The sequence below is a fragment of the Lupinus angustifolius genome, unplaced genomic scaffold (assembly GCF_001865875.1).
Source record: "Lupinus angustifolius cultivar Tanjil unplaced genomic scaffold, LupAngTanjil_v1.0 Scaffold_95_57, whole genome shotgun sequence".
NCBI classification, from domain to species: Eukaryota; Viridiplantae; Streptophyta; class Magnoliopsida; order Fabales; family Fabaceae; genus Lupinus; species Lupinus angustifolius.
The window spans coordinates 2,197-20,882 of NW_017724680.1; the positions used below are offsets into that span (position 1 = coordinate 2,197).

The 18,686-nt window shown below is 32.4% G+C and overlaps 1 protein-coding gene across 3 annotated transcripts; it reads left to right on the plus strand.

Moving 5' to 3' along the window:
- Positions 1–1,333: 1,333 nt before the first annotated feature.
- On the plus strand, positions 1,334–5,103 carry LOC109339745 (probable voltage-gated potassium channel subunit beta). Of its 3 annotated transcripts, none has more exons than XM_019577252.1 (5): positions 1,334–2,031; positions 2,931–3,074; positions 3,569–3,733; positions 4,746–4,874; positions 4,912–5,059. In XM_019577252.1, exons 1-4 carry the CDS (start codon positions 1,441–1,443, stop codon positions 4,857–4,859), a joined length of 1,014 nt encoding a protein of 337 aa, XP_019432797.1. In that variant the 5' UTR covers positions 1,334–1,440; the 3' UTR covers positions 4,860–4,874; positions 4,912–5,059. The 3 variants fall into 3 exon arrangements, 1 of the variants encoding a protein (XP_019432797.1); XR_002106705.1 differs by having other exon boundaries at positions 1,335–2,031; positions 4,746–4,940; positions 4,995–5,103; XR_002106704.1 differs by having other exon boundaries at positions 1,335–2,031; positions 4,746–4,943; positions 4,998–5,077.
- Positions 5,104–18,686: the final 13,583 nt, after the last annotated feature.

Below are 18,686 nucleotides of genomic sequence, written 5' to 3' on the forward strand. Positions count from 1 at the left end.
TTAAAATATTTATAAGATAGGATTGTTTAGGTTTAATGAAATGATGAGATGATACTAGTCGTAGACATTCTTCTAATTTTGGGAGAAGTTTGAAATGACACAAACCATAACCGACTATAAAAGCTTCATAAATTTTATTTAATAAAAATAGAGGATTGATTAAAAATATATGTTATTAATTTAAGAGTAAAGACTCATTCCAGTTCTTCATGTTTTTAACCTTACTAGTTAGGTCCCTCAAAAATTTAAAAATTCAAAATGGTCTCCAAAAATTTCAAATGTGAGTCAAATAGTTATTTTTTGCATATTTAATAACATTTGATAGGGACTAATATGACCTTAAAAGAGATTAATTTAACTCATGCTTGAAATTTTTGGGTACCATATAATATGATATACACATTTGTGGCAATAATTCATTTTCACAAGAATGTCATAAATAGCTAGTAAAAGCAAATCAAAACACTCTTAAAAATGAGATTAGATAGATTGTTGAAACAAAATGTATTATCTATTTTAGATCAAAGAGTAAGTATGTAATTAAATAAGCATGTACCAAGATAACTTATGAATGTCTACAAGATGGGATAAATCAATCATGTTCATCTCTTATTTACTGAATAGATCTCATTTTTTAATCTAAACTTAAACTCAACCAATGAAAGTGTAATAATGATCAGATGTGCTTAACCCTGTTCGTGTCACTATAACGCAATGTGTAATTTAGCATTTTCTTGGGAATAATTTGTTGTACCATTCCCATGCTGACACACTTATCACTTATGTTAACAACTAGACATATCTTTTGTCCCAAAAAATGTACACTTCATGTATTACATGTTTATAATTAATTGGGAAAAATATTTAAGTTAAAAATGTAATAATTAAGTACTTCTCTCTAGTGTTATGAAAACTGGTTCGCGCCGGCCGGTTCAACCAGTAAACCGGTGAACTAATCTTAATACCGGTACGGTACAATAATTATACCACTCGTACTGGTTAAAACTGGTCAAAACCGTTCATACCGGCCAATTTTCAATCGAACTGTACCGATCATACCAGCCAATTTTTATTTATAATTTATTTTTTTAATGAAAATGAAAAAAATATTGGTTTTTTATTGATTTTTTAACATTAGTGATAATATATTATATTTTTATATCTAATTTTACCGGTATACAATTTAATTAGTTAATCACTATAGCAATACCCTAACCGATTTAATGATTAATACGGTATTAACAACACTGATTCTCTCAACATGTGACACCTAGAATGGTACTCCCTCGGACAGAATATGTCATCCAGTTAACAACACATGTGGTCATACTGACACAACACACAGTTTCCTTTCTCATCACATCTCAACCCTTCTCTCATCTTCTATATATTCTGTAAACTCACACCACTCTCTTCACTACTCACTGTTCAGTACTCACTATGACCAACACCACCACCACCAACACCATGCAATACAAGAACCTTGGCCGATCAGGCCTCCGCGTAAGCCAACTCTCCTACGGCGCATGGGTCTCCTTCGGCAACCAACTCGACGTCAAGGAAGCCAAATCCCTCATGCAATGCTGCCGCGACCACGGCGTCAACTTCTTCGACAACGCCGAGGTCTACGCCAACGGCCGTGCCGAAGAGATCATGGGCCAAGCCATCCGTGAACTCGGGTGGAAGAGATCAGACCTCGTTGTTTCAACAAAGATCTTCTGGGGTGGACAAGGTCCTAACGATAAGGGTCTTTCAAGAAAGCACATAATTGAAGGAACTAAGGCTTCGCTTAAGAGACTTGAAATGGAATACGTTGATGTTATTTATTGTCACAGACCTGATACAACGACGCCTATTGAGGAAACTGTTAGAGCAATGAACTATGTGATTGATAATGGGTGGGCGTTTTATTGGGGGACTAGTGAGTGGACTGCTCAACAGATCACTGAGGCTTGGAGTGTGGCTCAGAGGTTGGATTTGGTTGGACCCATTGTGGAGCAGCCTGAGTATAATCTTTTGTCAAGGCATAAGGTTGGTTTCATTGTTGTTGTTTCTTTTATTTGGGTGATTGGGGTAGGGAAAGTATTGATTTTTATTTGAAATGTGTTTGTGGGTATTGTTAGATTTGATTGGTTTTTGGGCACTGTTTGTGTTATCTAAAAATAAAAAACCATGGATTTGATTTGATGGAGGGTTTGACTAAGTTTAGTAGTTTAAGAATGGTTCTTAAAACATGGATGTGATGAAGGGTTTGAGAAAATGAAGTAGTTTAGGAGTATGTCAGAATAGTTGTTTCATGGTGATGGGTTTTGAGGTACCATTCTAATTTTGACTTTTTGAACTTGGGGTTAAAATTTCATCCGATCTTGTTGTGGGGATTATCAAAACTGCAGCATTTAGATAAAATGATTAATTTGATGAATTGTCTGACTGAGCCAATTAGCCAAAAAACAATCTAGGAATACATAAGAATAAATCATCCATGGTGAGGTGTTGTTTTTGTATTTTATTTATTTATAATTGGAGCAGGTAAAGTTTAGTTTTTTGTTTTCAAAAGGGTTTGCAGGCATGTTTATATTGGATGGAGGGTATTTGAATAGAACTATATAGTTAGTTGGGAAATGTTGATTGATGTTGGTAGTGACTGCTCATGTCATAGTTTGTGTATGGCCTTTTGTTTCCAACTTCTGTCTTACATTTGATGAAGGTTTTGTGGAGAATATTTTCATATAAGTAAGTTTTTGGGGTTATTTCAGTGATTGTTTATTGTTAGAAGCGAGATTGCAGTTAAACCTGTTATGGTTGTTCTTGTTAAGGGGTTGAATTGGTTTACAATTCCTGTGCTCAGTTTAATTTATGATTTCAATTCTATTTGATCATAATAGTAATTAATTGTATCTTTGGTTTGACTGTAACTCTGTTGTTTTTAGGTTGAGTCTGAGTTCCTCCCACTTTACGACAGCTATGGCATTGGTCTGACCACTTGGAGTCCACTCGCATCGGGTGTGCTCACAGGAAAATACAAGAAAGGAGCTATACCCCCAGACAGCCGTTTTGCATTGGAAAATTACAAAGTAAGGCTTGATTTCCAAGTTTTCGGAGGTTACACACATACTGCCATTCTATATTGCATTGGAATTAATAAAACTATAGTACAGTGGATGCATAGAGGAAGATTTCCTTAAGTTAAATCTTTTCTTTGATCATGTGCACTATTCATTTTTTAATGGCCTATCAATGAGGTTTATATTGCACTATCAATGAGGTTCGGTTTTTTGTTATTAATGAGTAAGTACCCAGACATACCCATTGCGAACCTGTGTCTGACTCGCACCGGGTGCACGTTTGCAGCCCAAATGGGTGCACCAGTGCAACACAGTGGAGCACTTGCTCCTGAAAAGAGGTTCATGAAGATTTTTTACTTATCATTTATTGATGTTTTATTTTATTTTATTGAAGTTCAGTTTAGATAGATGTTTTGAATTTTGTATCAAATGCTGGGATACTCTGCTTCCTTGTTAATTTTACTAAGCATGTAATCATTCCCCCGTTTTCTAATGTCTTGTAGAATCTGGCAACCCGGTCGCTGGTTGATGAAGTGCTCAAAAAGGTTGATTGTCTAAAGCCAATAGCAGATGAACTTGGCGTGCCATTATCACAACTTGCAATTGCATGGTGCGCCAATAACCCTAAGGTTTCATCGGTTATCTGTGGTGCTACAAAGGAATCTCAGGTTAGTTTTCACATGCTCTGGAAATTAAGGAGACCATTTAGATATAGAAAGCATTGATTCATATTTAATGTCATTTTCATGAAATTTATAATCTATGCATTAAGCAAGAAATACTTATAGCAGCTGGAGAATGTTTGGTAAATTATCTCGGGCATTGACACTTTGATTTTCAATCCGGTTATATAATTATTATGGATTGTTCAATAAACTGTACTTATCACTCATAATTCTAGAGATATATTGCCCTATTAGATTTATGCCTATCATTAAAGATTGCAATTGTTTTTTATCAATGGGCTATGTCCTATTTTGTTGTTGAAATCATGACATTTAAATACCAGTCACAAACCCAAAATAATTCTATGCGTGTGGAACAGGGGTAGTAGTAATTTTCTTTATTCTTCTTTGTGAACTCTATCATATTTTTTTGCCTTTTCTTTACTTTTGTTCTCATTGTTTAGATTAAATGAAAAATGCCTGCTTTTCTTTGATCATGTGTGGTGTTAGTCTTGAGAGGTTTTCACATCTTTAATAAACGCATGGTGTTGAGATGTTCATTATTCTATTTTACTAACCATGTGAACACTTCATATTTATTGGTAAATGAAGCTTGAATTACCTTTGTTAGTGAGATTGAATTTAACTTATAAAGTAGGGACATTTCTAAATGGTGCTTTATTAAGGAAATATGGAGCTTCTGTTCTCTTGGATATACATAGTTTTAGAAGGAACCCTGAAAATATAGAAACTGATTTTTTTACGAAATATAGAGCTTATGTTATGATAGATCATTATGGTGTCGCTCGATCCATGTGACAGGCCCCACCTAGTGGGATAAAGACTTGGTTTTTGTAATAAAGATAATTAAAGAATATGCGTGATACATTATGACTAAGTAGTAGGAAAATAAATGGTTTACATATTCTTGTCCATGCATAATTCATATCTCAATTTGAAGCATAATTTCCTTGCAAGAATATAAATATTTATGATTTTTTTTTCTTGTGTTTAGATTCAAGAGAACATGAAAGCAATTGATGTCATTCCATTGCTGACTCCTGAAGTGATGGACAAGATTGAGGGTGTCATCCAAAGCAAGCCAAAGCGTGCTGACTCATATAAATGAATTTAAGGTTTTCCATATGATATAGGCTTCGTTAATTTATGTGAGAGGGTGTTATTACTGATTATGCATTTTGTTATGGTTTCAATTGTTCCAAATTGATTCTAGCAGCAATATATCTCTAGGATTGAGGAGTTGAAAATTTGGATTTATGTTTGTATTGTCTTTTCAGATTATTTATGCATTTGGCTTGGTTAATTGTAGCTTTTTTTCTTCGTTCTTGTATCAGTCACATTATTATTTGTTTTTTAATTCAATGTAGTTGCTTTGTTTGATTCATGCTTAGGGCTCTACCTAGTTAAGGGAACACATTCTTTGGCAGAAAAGGTTCTCATCATCCAAGGGGTTTGTTTCATGTTGAGATTAAAAAGATTTTAAAGGGGTTGTGGGTTAGGATTAATCAAAGAGTTGGTTTATTAATGATTTTCCATCCTCCTTTCATTAGGAAAGGATCATTGAAGGAATGGAGATAAGCTGTCCTACAATTTGGTTTCTCATTATGTCTCAATTCAATCAAAAAGTGTCAACTAATTAAGAAAAAACATAAAGGAATTTGTTTTTTATGGATTCGGACATAGGGACACTAATTTTTTGGGACATGTGATTCTTGTTCTCACTGAATGAAGCAGGATCCTCTATACGCAAAATTTACTGTCTTCATGTCCCAAATCAATCGTATCTTACTAAAAAAGTATAAAAATGTTATTTTTTATTTTTTTATTTTTCTTTTCAAGTATATGATAACTTTTAATTAGATTGAGACACAATGAGATATAGAACGTGGGGCAGGTGATCCATATTCTCATTGAAGTGGCCAAGCTTAAATTCTAGTCTTTCAAGAATGCTTTGATATCTCCTTTTTTGTCTATCTCTAATGTGAAATATAACATAATGGTCTGTTTGCGAGATGAAAATTTTGGAAGGTAATAAAAGGAAATTGAAGACTTTAGAGCTATGAAATACATTTCTGATGTAACTCTGAACTCTTCCATTTTCCTTCTTTGTAACAACACTATCTCTAATCTTGTGTATTGTGGTTTCACAATAAGAATTCAAAACATGTGAGAATAACTTTGAATTGGGATATTGAGGTTCCTCCAAAGAGAGATATGTGATAAAACAACCACAAGTTCCTTTGATTCTCTTGATCAAAACAAATGAAGAAGAAAATTGAATTATGTCATTCCTTTCTATTTTTAAAATTTGTTTTCTGTTTTCTGTTTAGTATGTTTTTCTTCATTAGGAAATTTTTTATTAGTTTGCATTTTCTGTTCTATTTTTACCAATCAGTTAGAATAGTTATTGGCTTTCCTTTCCTATATATATTCCTTTGTATTCTTCTGATTCAATTCATTCAATAATAAAGCAATTAGAGATCTTATTCAGAATCATTTTGCTCTTTCTTTTTATTTGTCATTCTTCATTGTTCTTATCATAGATGATCAAGATATTTGTCATCATTCATATTCAGTGTTTTTTATACTTAAGTTGTTCTATGGATGCCATCAATTTAAGATGGTATCAGAGCTTTAATGAATAAAGCTCTATTGTGCATTATTCCCTTTTTTCTCTACCTTTTATTGCTTCTGTTTTCACCTTCTTTCTCTCATCTTCTTTCTTCTTTCTTTACCATGGTTGTGAACCCTATGAATGACTCCTCTAGTCCCTTCTATATGCATCCTAATGAAAACTCAAGGATAATGTTGGTTTCAGTGCCTTTAATTGGAAAGAAGTACCACAACTGGTCGAAGGTTATGTCAATGGCTTTGCAAACAAAAAACAAACTCCAATTCATTGATGGTACTTTGCCCAAACCTTCACCTGACCAACCTCTATTTCCAATTTGGGACAGATGCAACACCCTTGTCTTGTCCTGGATAAATCAAATCTTAGATCCCTTTATAGCCTCCTATGTTCTTAGGCTGGAAACAACTTATGAGCTGTAAAATGACCTCAAAGAGAGATATTATCAAGGGGATGAATTCTGAATTTGTAAGTTACAAGAAGAGTTGTATAGCATGAGACAGGGAAATCTATCCATTGATGCATATTATACCCAATTAAAGAATCTATGACAAGAACTTGACAATTTTAGACCCATACCATCTTGCTTGTGTGAGTTCAAGTGCCACTGCCACTTGATTCCTATTATCAAGTCTTATAGGGAGAATGATTATGTCAACAGGTTCTTGAAAGGCTTGAATGAACAATATTCAGTAGTGAGATCTTAGATTATGCTTATGCAACCATCATCGAGCATAAATAAAGCATTTTCTCTCCTAATGCAACAAGAAAGATAGATGAGTATACCCTTTGAAGATCCAAGAATTCTTGCCAACAACACAGAAGAAACATAAGGAAGATGTAGAATGAGGGGAAGATGATACAAAAATACTACTTTTGGTTTCACTAGTAGAGGAAGAGGATATAATGGAAGAGGTAATAGCAACAAGATTTGCACTTTCTGCAACAGAAGTGCCACACTATTGATGTGTAATATCGAAAACATGGTTTTCCCCTAAGATTTAAACTCAACAGCAATGTAAATAGTGTCACTAGTCTTGAACAAAATGATGATGCTGATAAGGATCAGAAAGAAGAAGGAATCAAAACCTCTATGTCTTTTACCTTAGATCAACAACAGGCTATTATATCCATGATGAAGCAACATAATAACCAACCTTCACACATTACAAATAAGATGAGTTCCAATCCTTCAGGTAAGACTTTCTGTTTTCAATTCTTAAGATCAAAGAATTGGATCCTTGACACTGGTACCACGGATCATGTGTGCTACACCTTGTCTCAGTTCCAATCCTTCAATCATATTCAACCTATTTCTATTAAATTTCCTGATGTAAGTGAAGTCATAACTTCTATCTCAGGAAATGTTTTATTCTCCAGTCATCTTTATTTATCCAATGTTCTCTATATTCTTAGTTTCAATTTTAATATTATATCTATATCTAAACTGACATATGCTCTTGACTGCAAGTTAGTTTTCTCAAAGTTGAAATGTTTGATTCAGGATCAGAATACATTGAATATAATTGGTGTAGCTGAAAAAATGAAGATATTATATGCTCTCACTAACACTAGCTTACATATTAATACTGATGCTTATGTCAATAGTTTTGATTCTTGCAATAATAATGTTTGGCATAAGAGACTAGGACATTTATCTCATGCAAAATTGATGGTTATGAACAAACAGTTCCCTTTTATTCAATCTAGAATCAATATTGATATGTGTGATGCATGTTATTTTGGAAAACAAAAAAGATTGTCATTCCAACTTAGTACCTCAAAATCTTTTAATGTTTTTTTATTTTATTCATGTTGATATATGGGGATCCCTTTTTGTTCCATCTATATTAGGACATAGATATTTCTTGACTATAGTGGATGCTAAATCTAGACATACATGGATTTACCTAATGAATCTCAAATATGAATCTTCTTTTCTGTTGAAATCCTTTGTCAATTTTGTTAAAACTCAGTTTGATGCTATAATTAAATGCATAAGGACTGATAATGACCTTGAATTTAAGCTTAATAATTTTTATTCCTTGAAAGGTATCTTGCACCAAACCACATGTGTTATAACTCATCAACAAAATGGTATAGTTTAGAGAAAGCACCAACACATATTAGGGATAGCAAGATCCATATTATTTCAATCCTCTCTCCCTAAATGCTTCTAGAATTATGCACTAAGTCGTGCTATTTTTCTCATAAATAGGCAGCCTAGTCCTTACTTGTTAAATAAGTCACCTTATCAAATTCTGTTTAAACATTATCCTAATCTTATGATCCTTAAAGCTTTCGGTTGTTTGTGTTTTGCATCCACCTTAGTTGGTCATAGAAAGAAACTAGATCCTAGATCTAGAAAATGTGTGTGTGTTGGATTTAAGAATGGCACAAAAGGATATGTGGTTTATGACTTGAATTCTAAATAGACTTTCATATCTAGAAATGTGATTTTTCATGAGCAATCTTTTCCTTTTCATACTAATGATATTGATGTTACTAACATGACAAAAGAAGAATTTTCTCTGTATGCCTCCTCTTTCACCTCAAATGATAATTTCCTAGATTATTCTTCATCTTTGCAACCAACTGAGGAGAATCATGTAGAAGAAATTGTAGATAATCAGGATGTCAATAATGAAGTCCCTTCCCTTGAAGAGAACATTCCAAACCTTAGAAGATCCACAAGAATGAGAGGTCCACCTACCCATCTCCAAGATTATCACTACCTTCTCTCATTAGCTCCTATATCCAAAACCATATATCCTTTATCTATTTATATGTCCTATGATAGACTATCTGCCAAACACAAACACTTTATTCTTAACCTAAACTCTCATGATGATCCATCTTCTTATAAATATGTTATGCAATATGATCATTGGAAAATGGCCATAAAAAATGAATTGAGGGCCTTAAGTGACAACAATATCTGGATACTTACTGAATTGTCTAGTGACAAGAGAGTTATAGGTTGTAAATGGATTTTTAAATTCAAACATAAGGCTGATGGGACTATAGATAGATATAAGGCTAGATTGGTTTCTAAGGGGTAAACTCAAATTGTTGGTCTTGACTATTTTGAGACTTTTAGCCCTGTCATTAAATGACTATTATTAGGGTATTATTGGTGAAAGTGCAAGTGTCAAAGTGTTGCACTATTAATTGACTATGTTTTGATGAAGACAATGATTTATGGAAAGCTTGAAGATGATTCAACAAAACAACATGCCATGGACTCAAGGATCTCATATCTAGACTAAGTCTTACAAGAGTCATTTTTAGAGTCATAGATATGTGTCTTAGATATTGAGTCTAGGTTAGGTAAACCTAGGGGCAATTCTCACAAGTCTTACAAATAATCAAATCATTTACATGAGACATGTCATCTAAATTATTAAATGTTCATGCATAAATCGGTTCATGCATAAATCATACATGTTATTTGTGCATCATAGGCACAATATAATAGTAAAACATGTATAGGTGATAAACATAACATATAGGTAGTTTACCATTTTATCATTTAACTGAAAAATATGCCAGTTAATCGATAAATTAATGAGTTAATCGATTAACGTGAAATCAGTTTTAACAGATAACTAAAAAACTAAATTCAGTTATTCTCAACCGTTCTCAACAGCTCGTTAATCGATTAAAAGGACACTTAATCGATTAATTGGGTATCAGAAAGCTTTTCTATATAAACTATGTTTTGAGATCTTGCACCATACATCATATCATTTATTTTATAATTGTTAAGTTGCATATTTTTCGGGCTCATTTGTGTCATTTTAGGTAGAGAGCAATGCATAGTGAGATAGTGAGGGATAATATCATGTTTAGGGCTTAATTGTGATCTAATTACATGTGATTAATGTGTTAACATTTGCTATCTTCTTTTACATGATTCTTGCATTTCTTTAGAAGAGTTCTAGGATAAAAGTTCTCTGTTTTCGCACATCAATTAATTCATACATATTCATGCTTACTTGTGAGTCTTGTATAGGGTTTTTAGCTAAGATTTAATTGTGATATTTTGAGCTATATTGTGCTTGATAATACTCTGTTTTTTGTACTGTTTTTAGTGTTGTAATAAGGGAAATCGCCTCTTGGTGTTGTACCACCAAAGAAACTCAGTGAGTCTTCACCAAGACTTAGAGGTCTTGAGTTTACAATGTTTCTTGGCTAGGGCTAGATCGTAAGAAAGATTTTCTTAGACAGTTAGGTGAGTCAAACCGAGAAATTAGGTTCTTGGATTCAAGAAGGGAGCATCTAAGTTTGTGTATTGGAATTGTGCATGTAAAAATACATTTGTTTCAATATTAGTGAAGAAAATCTCACGAGATCATATGGGGAGGCCTAGATGTAGTTCACAAGTGGATCCGCAAACGAACCAGGATAAAATTCCTTGTTGCAGGCTCTTTCTATCCTTAATCTCTTTAATTTCTAGTTGTAATAATTGCCTAATTGTAGCTGATAATTTTGGATACTGTAATATTGTCATACTGAGTTTAATTTTGTTCAAGTATATTTTTTGTATCTGTATCGAATTATCGGTGACTGGCTGAACAATAAGCCACTTCGCAACTTGTTTTTTTCTGCAAGTTAATCGATTAAGACAGTGTATTAATCGATTAACTAGGGCCTTTTCCATAATAGAGTTTTGGTGCAAAAAGCAGTAATTCGTAACCGCAACACCTATTTAACCCCTTATTCTAGGTGTGTTCTGTCCACTGATACCTAACAATTGGCTCTTACTTCTATATACAATTGGCATATTCACCAAATGGATGTCAACACAGCCTTCTTACATGGAGACTTATTGGAGGAAGTGTACATGAAGTTACCTCCAGGCCTACCCATACAGAACACTTCTCTGGTTTACAAATTGCAAAAATCGCTATATGGATTAAAGCAAGCCAACAGACAATGGAATGCCAAACTCACAATTGTCTTAACTCAATATGGGTATACTCAATCCAAGGCTGATTATTCTTTATTTACCAAATTTGTCCTCAATAGTTTCACTATTGTTCTTGTGTATGTTGATGACTTGCTTGTTGTAGGTAATGACATGAAGGAAATTGATCAAATTAAGTTCTTCATTAACAAGGAGTTCAACATAAAAGATCTCAGGGAGCTTAGATACTTCCTTAGCATGGAAGTTGCTAGATCAAAAGATGGCATCAACTTATGTTAAAGAAAATATGCCATAAACCTTCTTCACAAATGCTAAACCTTCCACAACACCTATGTATTCTTCAATAAAGCTATATGGTCAATATGGAACACATCTCAATGATGCTTCAAATTATAGAAGATTGGTTAGGAGGCTAATTTATTTGACCCATACTAGGCCTGACATAACCTACTCTACTGGTCACTTAAGTGAGTCTCTTGCCAAACCCACTGATGTTCATTATGAAGCAGCCTTAAGAGTGGTTAAGTACCTTAAGAGTGGTTAAGTACCTCAAGAATGCTCTTGGTAAAGGTCCACTCTTTCCATCTCAGAATGATACAAAGGTTATTGGATTCAATGACTCAGATTAGGGATCCTTCATTGACACAAAGAGATCTATCACTGGGTTTTGTTTCTTCATTGGAAAGTCCTTAATCTCCTGGAAAAGCAAAAGGCATAGGATAGTCTTTAGGTCCTCTACAGAAGTTGAATATCGTGCTCTGGCCCTAGAAGGTTGTGAAGCAAGATGGTTGATTTTTCTTCTCCCTAATTTGCAAGACACCAATGTCACTCCTATCATGCTCTACTGTGACAATCAATCTGCTCTTCATATTACTGTCAATCATGTGTTTCATGAGAGAACTAAACACATAGAGATTAATTGTCACTCCATTAGAGAAAGAGTCCAAGAATGGGTGGTTCATCTTCTTCCTATTTCCACTACTAATCAACTTGCAGATTGTTTAACTATGGCTCTTCCTAATGTTCCTTTTCATTCCTTAACATCCAAGCTTGGAATGTACAACGTACACATTCCAGCTTGTAGGGGTGATAAAACAGCCACAAGTTCCTTTGATTCCCTTGATCAAAACAAATGAAGAAGAAAAATGAACTTTGTCATTCCTTTCCATTTTTAGAATCTGTTCTTTGTTTGGTATGTGTTTCTTCATTAGGAAAGTTTGTATTAGTTTGCATTTTATGTTCTATTTTTGCCAATCGGTTAGAATAGTTATTCGCTTTCCTTAACTGTATATATTCATTTGTATTCTTCTGATTCAATTCATTCAATGATAAAGTAACTATAGGTATTATTCAGAATCATTTTGCTCTTTCTTTTTCTTTGTCATTTTCATTGTTCTTGTATAGATGGTCAAGATATTTGCCATCTCACATTGGAAAATTTAAACCATCAAGACACTTGCCAATAAATCCCAAAGAAACCCTATTATAAGCCTTGTCCATATTAATGTTAAATTGACATGAAACCCTTCTTGTACTTGCCTTTAATCCTTTTCATGGAATGAAACAAATTCCTGAGCAAAGATAATGTTGTCCTGAATAGTTCTCTCTGAAATGAAGCTTCATCCTATTAAAAAATGCCTTAGTAAGCAATGGGTCCTATTCAATTGTGTTCTTAAAATTTTCTTAATAACGTTTTTAATGTCATTCATCATTGAGGGACATTGATGAAAAATGTAAATAAATATAAAATAAACAATGATACACATTTAAGAACCAACAGGGGAGAAGCTTTTGATCTGTCCAAAGGTGGCTATACATTGTATACAGACTTTAAATAAATGTATTTTGTATATGGCTTTTCTAATGTGTGTATCATGACATTTTAATTTATCCAAACAGAAAGTTGACATTGATAATTGACTCAATTATAAAATTTATGTGCATCAATAACTTTCTATTTTTTAATTTCTAATGTCAACTTACCCTTTCTAGGTAAATTAAAATGTGTCACGTGTCGCATATTGAAAAAAAAAATTATATATAAAAAGATACTTTTTGAATATATGATAGAATAGTCATTTTATATTTGAGTACAATATTTACACAATGTTGGTGTAAAGATTTAAACATAGTTATTATATCATTCATCATTCATTTGTATTATTTTTTTGAAGATTCAATAATGAGAATAGAAGATAATACAGTGACAATATATAAAATTCATACATTATCGGTGCATATATCTTTTTCTCTTTATATTTTTTCAAGTGATTTTTCTCTCTATATTTTTACAAGTGTTTTTTCATTTAAAAATAAGGTTAATGATTGAGATGTAGGGCAATTGAAAAATCACTTGTACTATTGTAAAAAATTATGTCAAATAAAATAAACAAGATATTAGACATTGTCTATATACCTTCGTTCGAGGGTAATGGCTACGGGAAAAAATAAAGTTTCTAGCTAGAAAGTGATATTAAAACTAATTTTCTAAAGCAAATTCTCTTAAAACAAAATATTTATTAAAACCCCAATGTATTAACCTTTTAATCTATAAAATAGTCCTATACTACATATTGCTAGAAAACCCGATGAAATCGAGCATCATGTACAAAAGGTGAGACTTAACAATTGTTGAATAAAAATTATCTCAATTGTCATTTTCAGAGACTTTTATCCTAATCATAATGAATAAAGTGTTAGACACACAATTGTGCTTAGAAAATAATGTAGGAACGAGTAGATATTGTTAAGTTAGAAGGTAAGTATCTTAGTCAGGTTCAACCATATTTTCTTAAGGTTTAAAGTGGTTCGAGGAACTATGATGTTAAGCTTCATGGGTATGGATGCTAAACCCAAACAAACTTTAATTTTCGAGTAGTTTAATCCAACAGTCTCTTCTTAGCTCATGAGGGATTTGAACATGTAACTTTGGTCTCATATCATTTGTAGGATTATGCACTTACCATTGTGTCAAGAGCTATGGTTGTCAGTGCAAACACAACTTTATTTTCCGAAGTACTATAGGCACTAAGAGGGAGTGCGAGGTTAAGCCTCATCATGGATAGGGCTATTAGGCCCAACCGAAATCTTAAGGACGAAACAGGTTCCACTAAATATTACATCAACAACAATAACTGAACATTTATTTTATAAGTGAGGATTCGCTTACTTCAAGAGTAAACTTTCATCATAACTATCAATTCTAGAGAAATTTAATAGTTTAGATTTACCGATCAATTCAAACCATTGGATTTCCCTAGAATTGATGCTAGAATAGAGAGTAAGTTTAAAAAACTTAATCTTAAAGTAGGTGAATCTCTCCTCTTATTTTATTAGATATTATGTCAAACGGAAAAAAAAAATATAACATGGTTTACTATTGCTATACATTTTATTTTATATGAAAATTAGCATCAAAAGCATCCAAATAATGAACAAGGTTAAACACAATTGACAGTTTTAAGTTTTCTTAAGCATGATAGAAAATGTTCTATTTTTGCCATATATCTAAAAACTTTTTTTATAGAGAGAATGTTCACGTTGTTGATATGCCTTAACATATATTGATCTTCAACTATCATCTAGGGGAACTCAATACAATCAACAACCAAAATTTGAATTACAGAAGTTTTGAATTGACAAACATGTGTACTATAATGCATTCAATAATATTAGGGTAGAGTAGGTATTACTCTATGTACTTACCTAGTTTAGATTATTCATAATTAGATTTGCATATAACCTAATTTTATCGGATCTATAGACGAGTTTATATTCAAAAATTAAACTCAACCTATAAAGTCAAGTATGGGACAAATAATATCCATATCATAATCACTCATTAAAATATAGATTGGTTTCATGTTAAAAAAGTTAATCAAACTATTCTTTAAAGTTAGATAAGAAACAAACTTCACCTCTAGTAACTGAGTCAGGCTCACCCTAATAAAATAATCAAATTATTAATAATCAAATGTGTATGTGAACAGTTCAATAATTAGGTGTTGGTTTAGTTGTGTAAAGTTTCATTGGACCTTCATATAGGTTAAAAAATATTATTTCTATAAATGATATTTATTCAGAGATGCAGTCACGTACCCAAAATAAATTAAATCCTTAGTCATAAGATGAGGAAATACACTTTATTATACCAAAAAACACATTTATGTTCACATGTTTATAAAAGAAAATTCAATCACAATTAGTTTTAAGAAAAATACTAGTATAAATTGGGGAAATTTTGGGACTTGTAATTATTTACTTATTTAGTTATTTATTAATTGAAGTAACTAAATATGATATAGTTTTAAATAATTATTTAATTTTATATTTTAGTTGTAATTGAGTATGTAATATTTTATTTATTTAAAATATATTTTTGTTTTCAAAAATGTAATTAAGTTTCATAACTTTATAATATTCTTTCAAAACTGTATATCATTAAAATATAAAATATGAAAATATGTTATATATTTATCTAATGGAGAAAAAGCAAGAGTGATGATAAGGTTTTTTTTGGGTACAAAGGTAAGGTTTTAATTGAAGGCATATTTTCTAAAAAAATTGTAAGTGGATTATTCAAATATACTTTCACTTTATGTTTTATGAAATTAGTTTTTAAACCTTACAAACTCTTTCTTAAAAATTACAAGGTATTTTCAATTTTTTGTTCATTAAATAACTTAGCTTTACCAAATAGTGTAAATATCAATATAATGTTATAGTAAAGATTTACAAAAGTCATTATATCATCACTATAAAATAAACAATTACTGAATATGTTTGATGGATAATATAATAACAGTGTTATAAAATTTAGTGTATACATTTATCTCAAAAGAAATTAGTAAGAGTATTTTATGGTTGAAAAATTGCCAATAAATTTTGTATTCTTATAGAAAAATATATACAATAAAAATATATAAGTTTGATATATTATCAGTATATATTTTACCATTTATATTTAATTATGATTCTCGTGCTAAAAATGTAAGTTTGATACTATTGTTCCACTCTTTTTTATATACGAACCGCCATTGTTTGTATTCAGATTGAGAATTGATAGACAAACTTATCCACATTACGTGCACGACGCAATACTAGTTTACTAAAATGGCACGCATTCCAGTAATCCCCATTTCTGTATTGCACAAACGCCCTTCTGTACGTGGATACACCTCCCATTACCTTTTTTTCTTGTGTGTTATACAAAGGCTATACTCTTCTTTTCTTTTTCTTTTATATATTATTTATTAATTTTATACCCCCTTAACAAATTCTTCTTTGAACCCTCTCATCTATATTTACTGATTCTAGGATTATATTCATCAAAGATACATGTGCTTGGTATAAACAAAACATAACTTTTTTACCCATCATTCATCAATAAGACAAATACAATTTTATAATAATATTTACCTTCGCTCTTACTACTTCTTAAAAATTTATATTTGCATAATATTTTTTTTTTCATTGTCCAAAATTTAAGGGTTTGCAATTGCCTTCATGTAATAAGATTTGTAGACTCACTTATTAAAAAAATTATCATTTTATAGTATTATTACTACTACAAGAAATGTACAAGAGGGGGAATATATTTATTAGAAATCTATGTTCAGATTCCTTTTCATTTTTTTATGTTTAGATGTCATCTCTATCATAATGTATATAATTTTTTTTAAAGGAAGATAGATTTCAAATTATATTCTTAAGAACCCAAACATATAAATAGTATATTTTTGTTGCAGATAACACACTCCAATACTATTTTGGATATTTTGCTTTAAAATATTATTGCAACATTTCATTTTCAACAAATATGAAAGAACATAGGACTACTCTTCAGAAATCAAACATTAAGATAATTTGAAGAGTCCTTGAACAATAGAGTCAAAGAACTGTAGAAAGAAAGTTTATAGAACTCTAGACACAAATATATGAAAAATACCTTAGAACTTTTATTGATTATCTTCAAAGAAAAGAATAGAATGAAGTGTTGTTATAAGGAGATGATTGAATTACATTTATAGAGTAACTCAACCATTAATCAACTAACTAACTAATTTACCTAACTAACAAACCGAAAATACATTTAAAACACATGCTTAATAAAGAAAGACAAATTTTGCTTGGTCAATAACTTAACCAAGTTCTCTTGGCCCACATTGCTTGAACTAGATTGATTCAAATAGAAGAGGTCCTTGATGTGTGTGACTTGATCTTTGGTTGATGTGGCTTGCCCTTAAGAGTCTCCTGATCATGATCTTCACTAATCATTATGGTTTCTGCTGTGCCTGCCATTGCCTTGGTTGAGCTATCTAGTCTGGTGCATAATTCATGGCCTTGGTTGAACTGATTGTAACGCCCCGAAAAATACTTCTAAAAAACATTGCGGAAAAATGGGTAATTTTTTTTTGAATTGGTGATATAAAATTGTTTCCTTTTAAAAACCTTCATTTTCCGGGACATCACTTTAAGTAACTCGAATGCGGAAAATCAACTTATCGTTATCGAATGATAACTTAACCTGATTCACAATTTCCTGAATAACATAATGCATATAATCAGTTAAGTCATAATTAGTTCATACAAACTAGGTCAACAAAGGCGGAAACTACATCGCCACTAACATATACAAAAAAATAAAAAACAAACACAGCCCCCACCAAAAACAAAGGGGCATCGACTGGCCACAAGCTGACTCAAAAGATTCCAGGAATGCTGGACCCCTCACTAGGGTCCTCCTCCTCTTCCGAGTCAGACACGAGGTCGATCACCTCCACCGAACTCTCTACATTTACGAGCTCAACGAGCTCGTCCTCCTCTTCCTCTTCTTCCTCTTCATTATGCCATAACCCCGCGGCATAATTCGGAGGGGATGACATTCTCAAAATTGGAGCCTTCTTGTAGGGACCTCCTCCAAGAACCCAGCTCCTCTTGGCTCTACTGGATGACGGAGCACCCAAAGAATCTGACCACGTCCTATGACCGTGGGAGGAAACAGCGCCATCACTCCTGACTGGCGGGTACCGAAGTCCATCCTCTGGAGACCTCAGCTTCCTGGACGACAAGGTGAAAGAAGTGTCAAGGTAGGTGTCGAGTTGAGGGATCATCATCGATGACCCGTTGCACACCATGTGCAACGACAGACCGCAGGGGTCTGTGTATGAATATCTGTGCCCGTCACTATCCCATTGTCCCATCGGGGATATCGTGAAGTGATAATCTCGAATGTGAGTGTTGTTGTTGGCCATCTGCATAGCAAATATATACAAAACAAGAACAATACAACAGAGAGAGTAAGACATCTAATGAACATAAATTCATTGACGGCGTGGACTTACTCAGAATATCACACTCATACATAAAATATATTT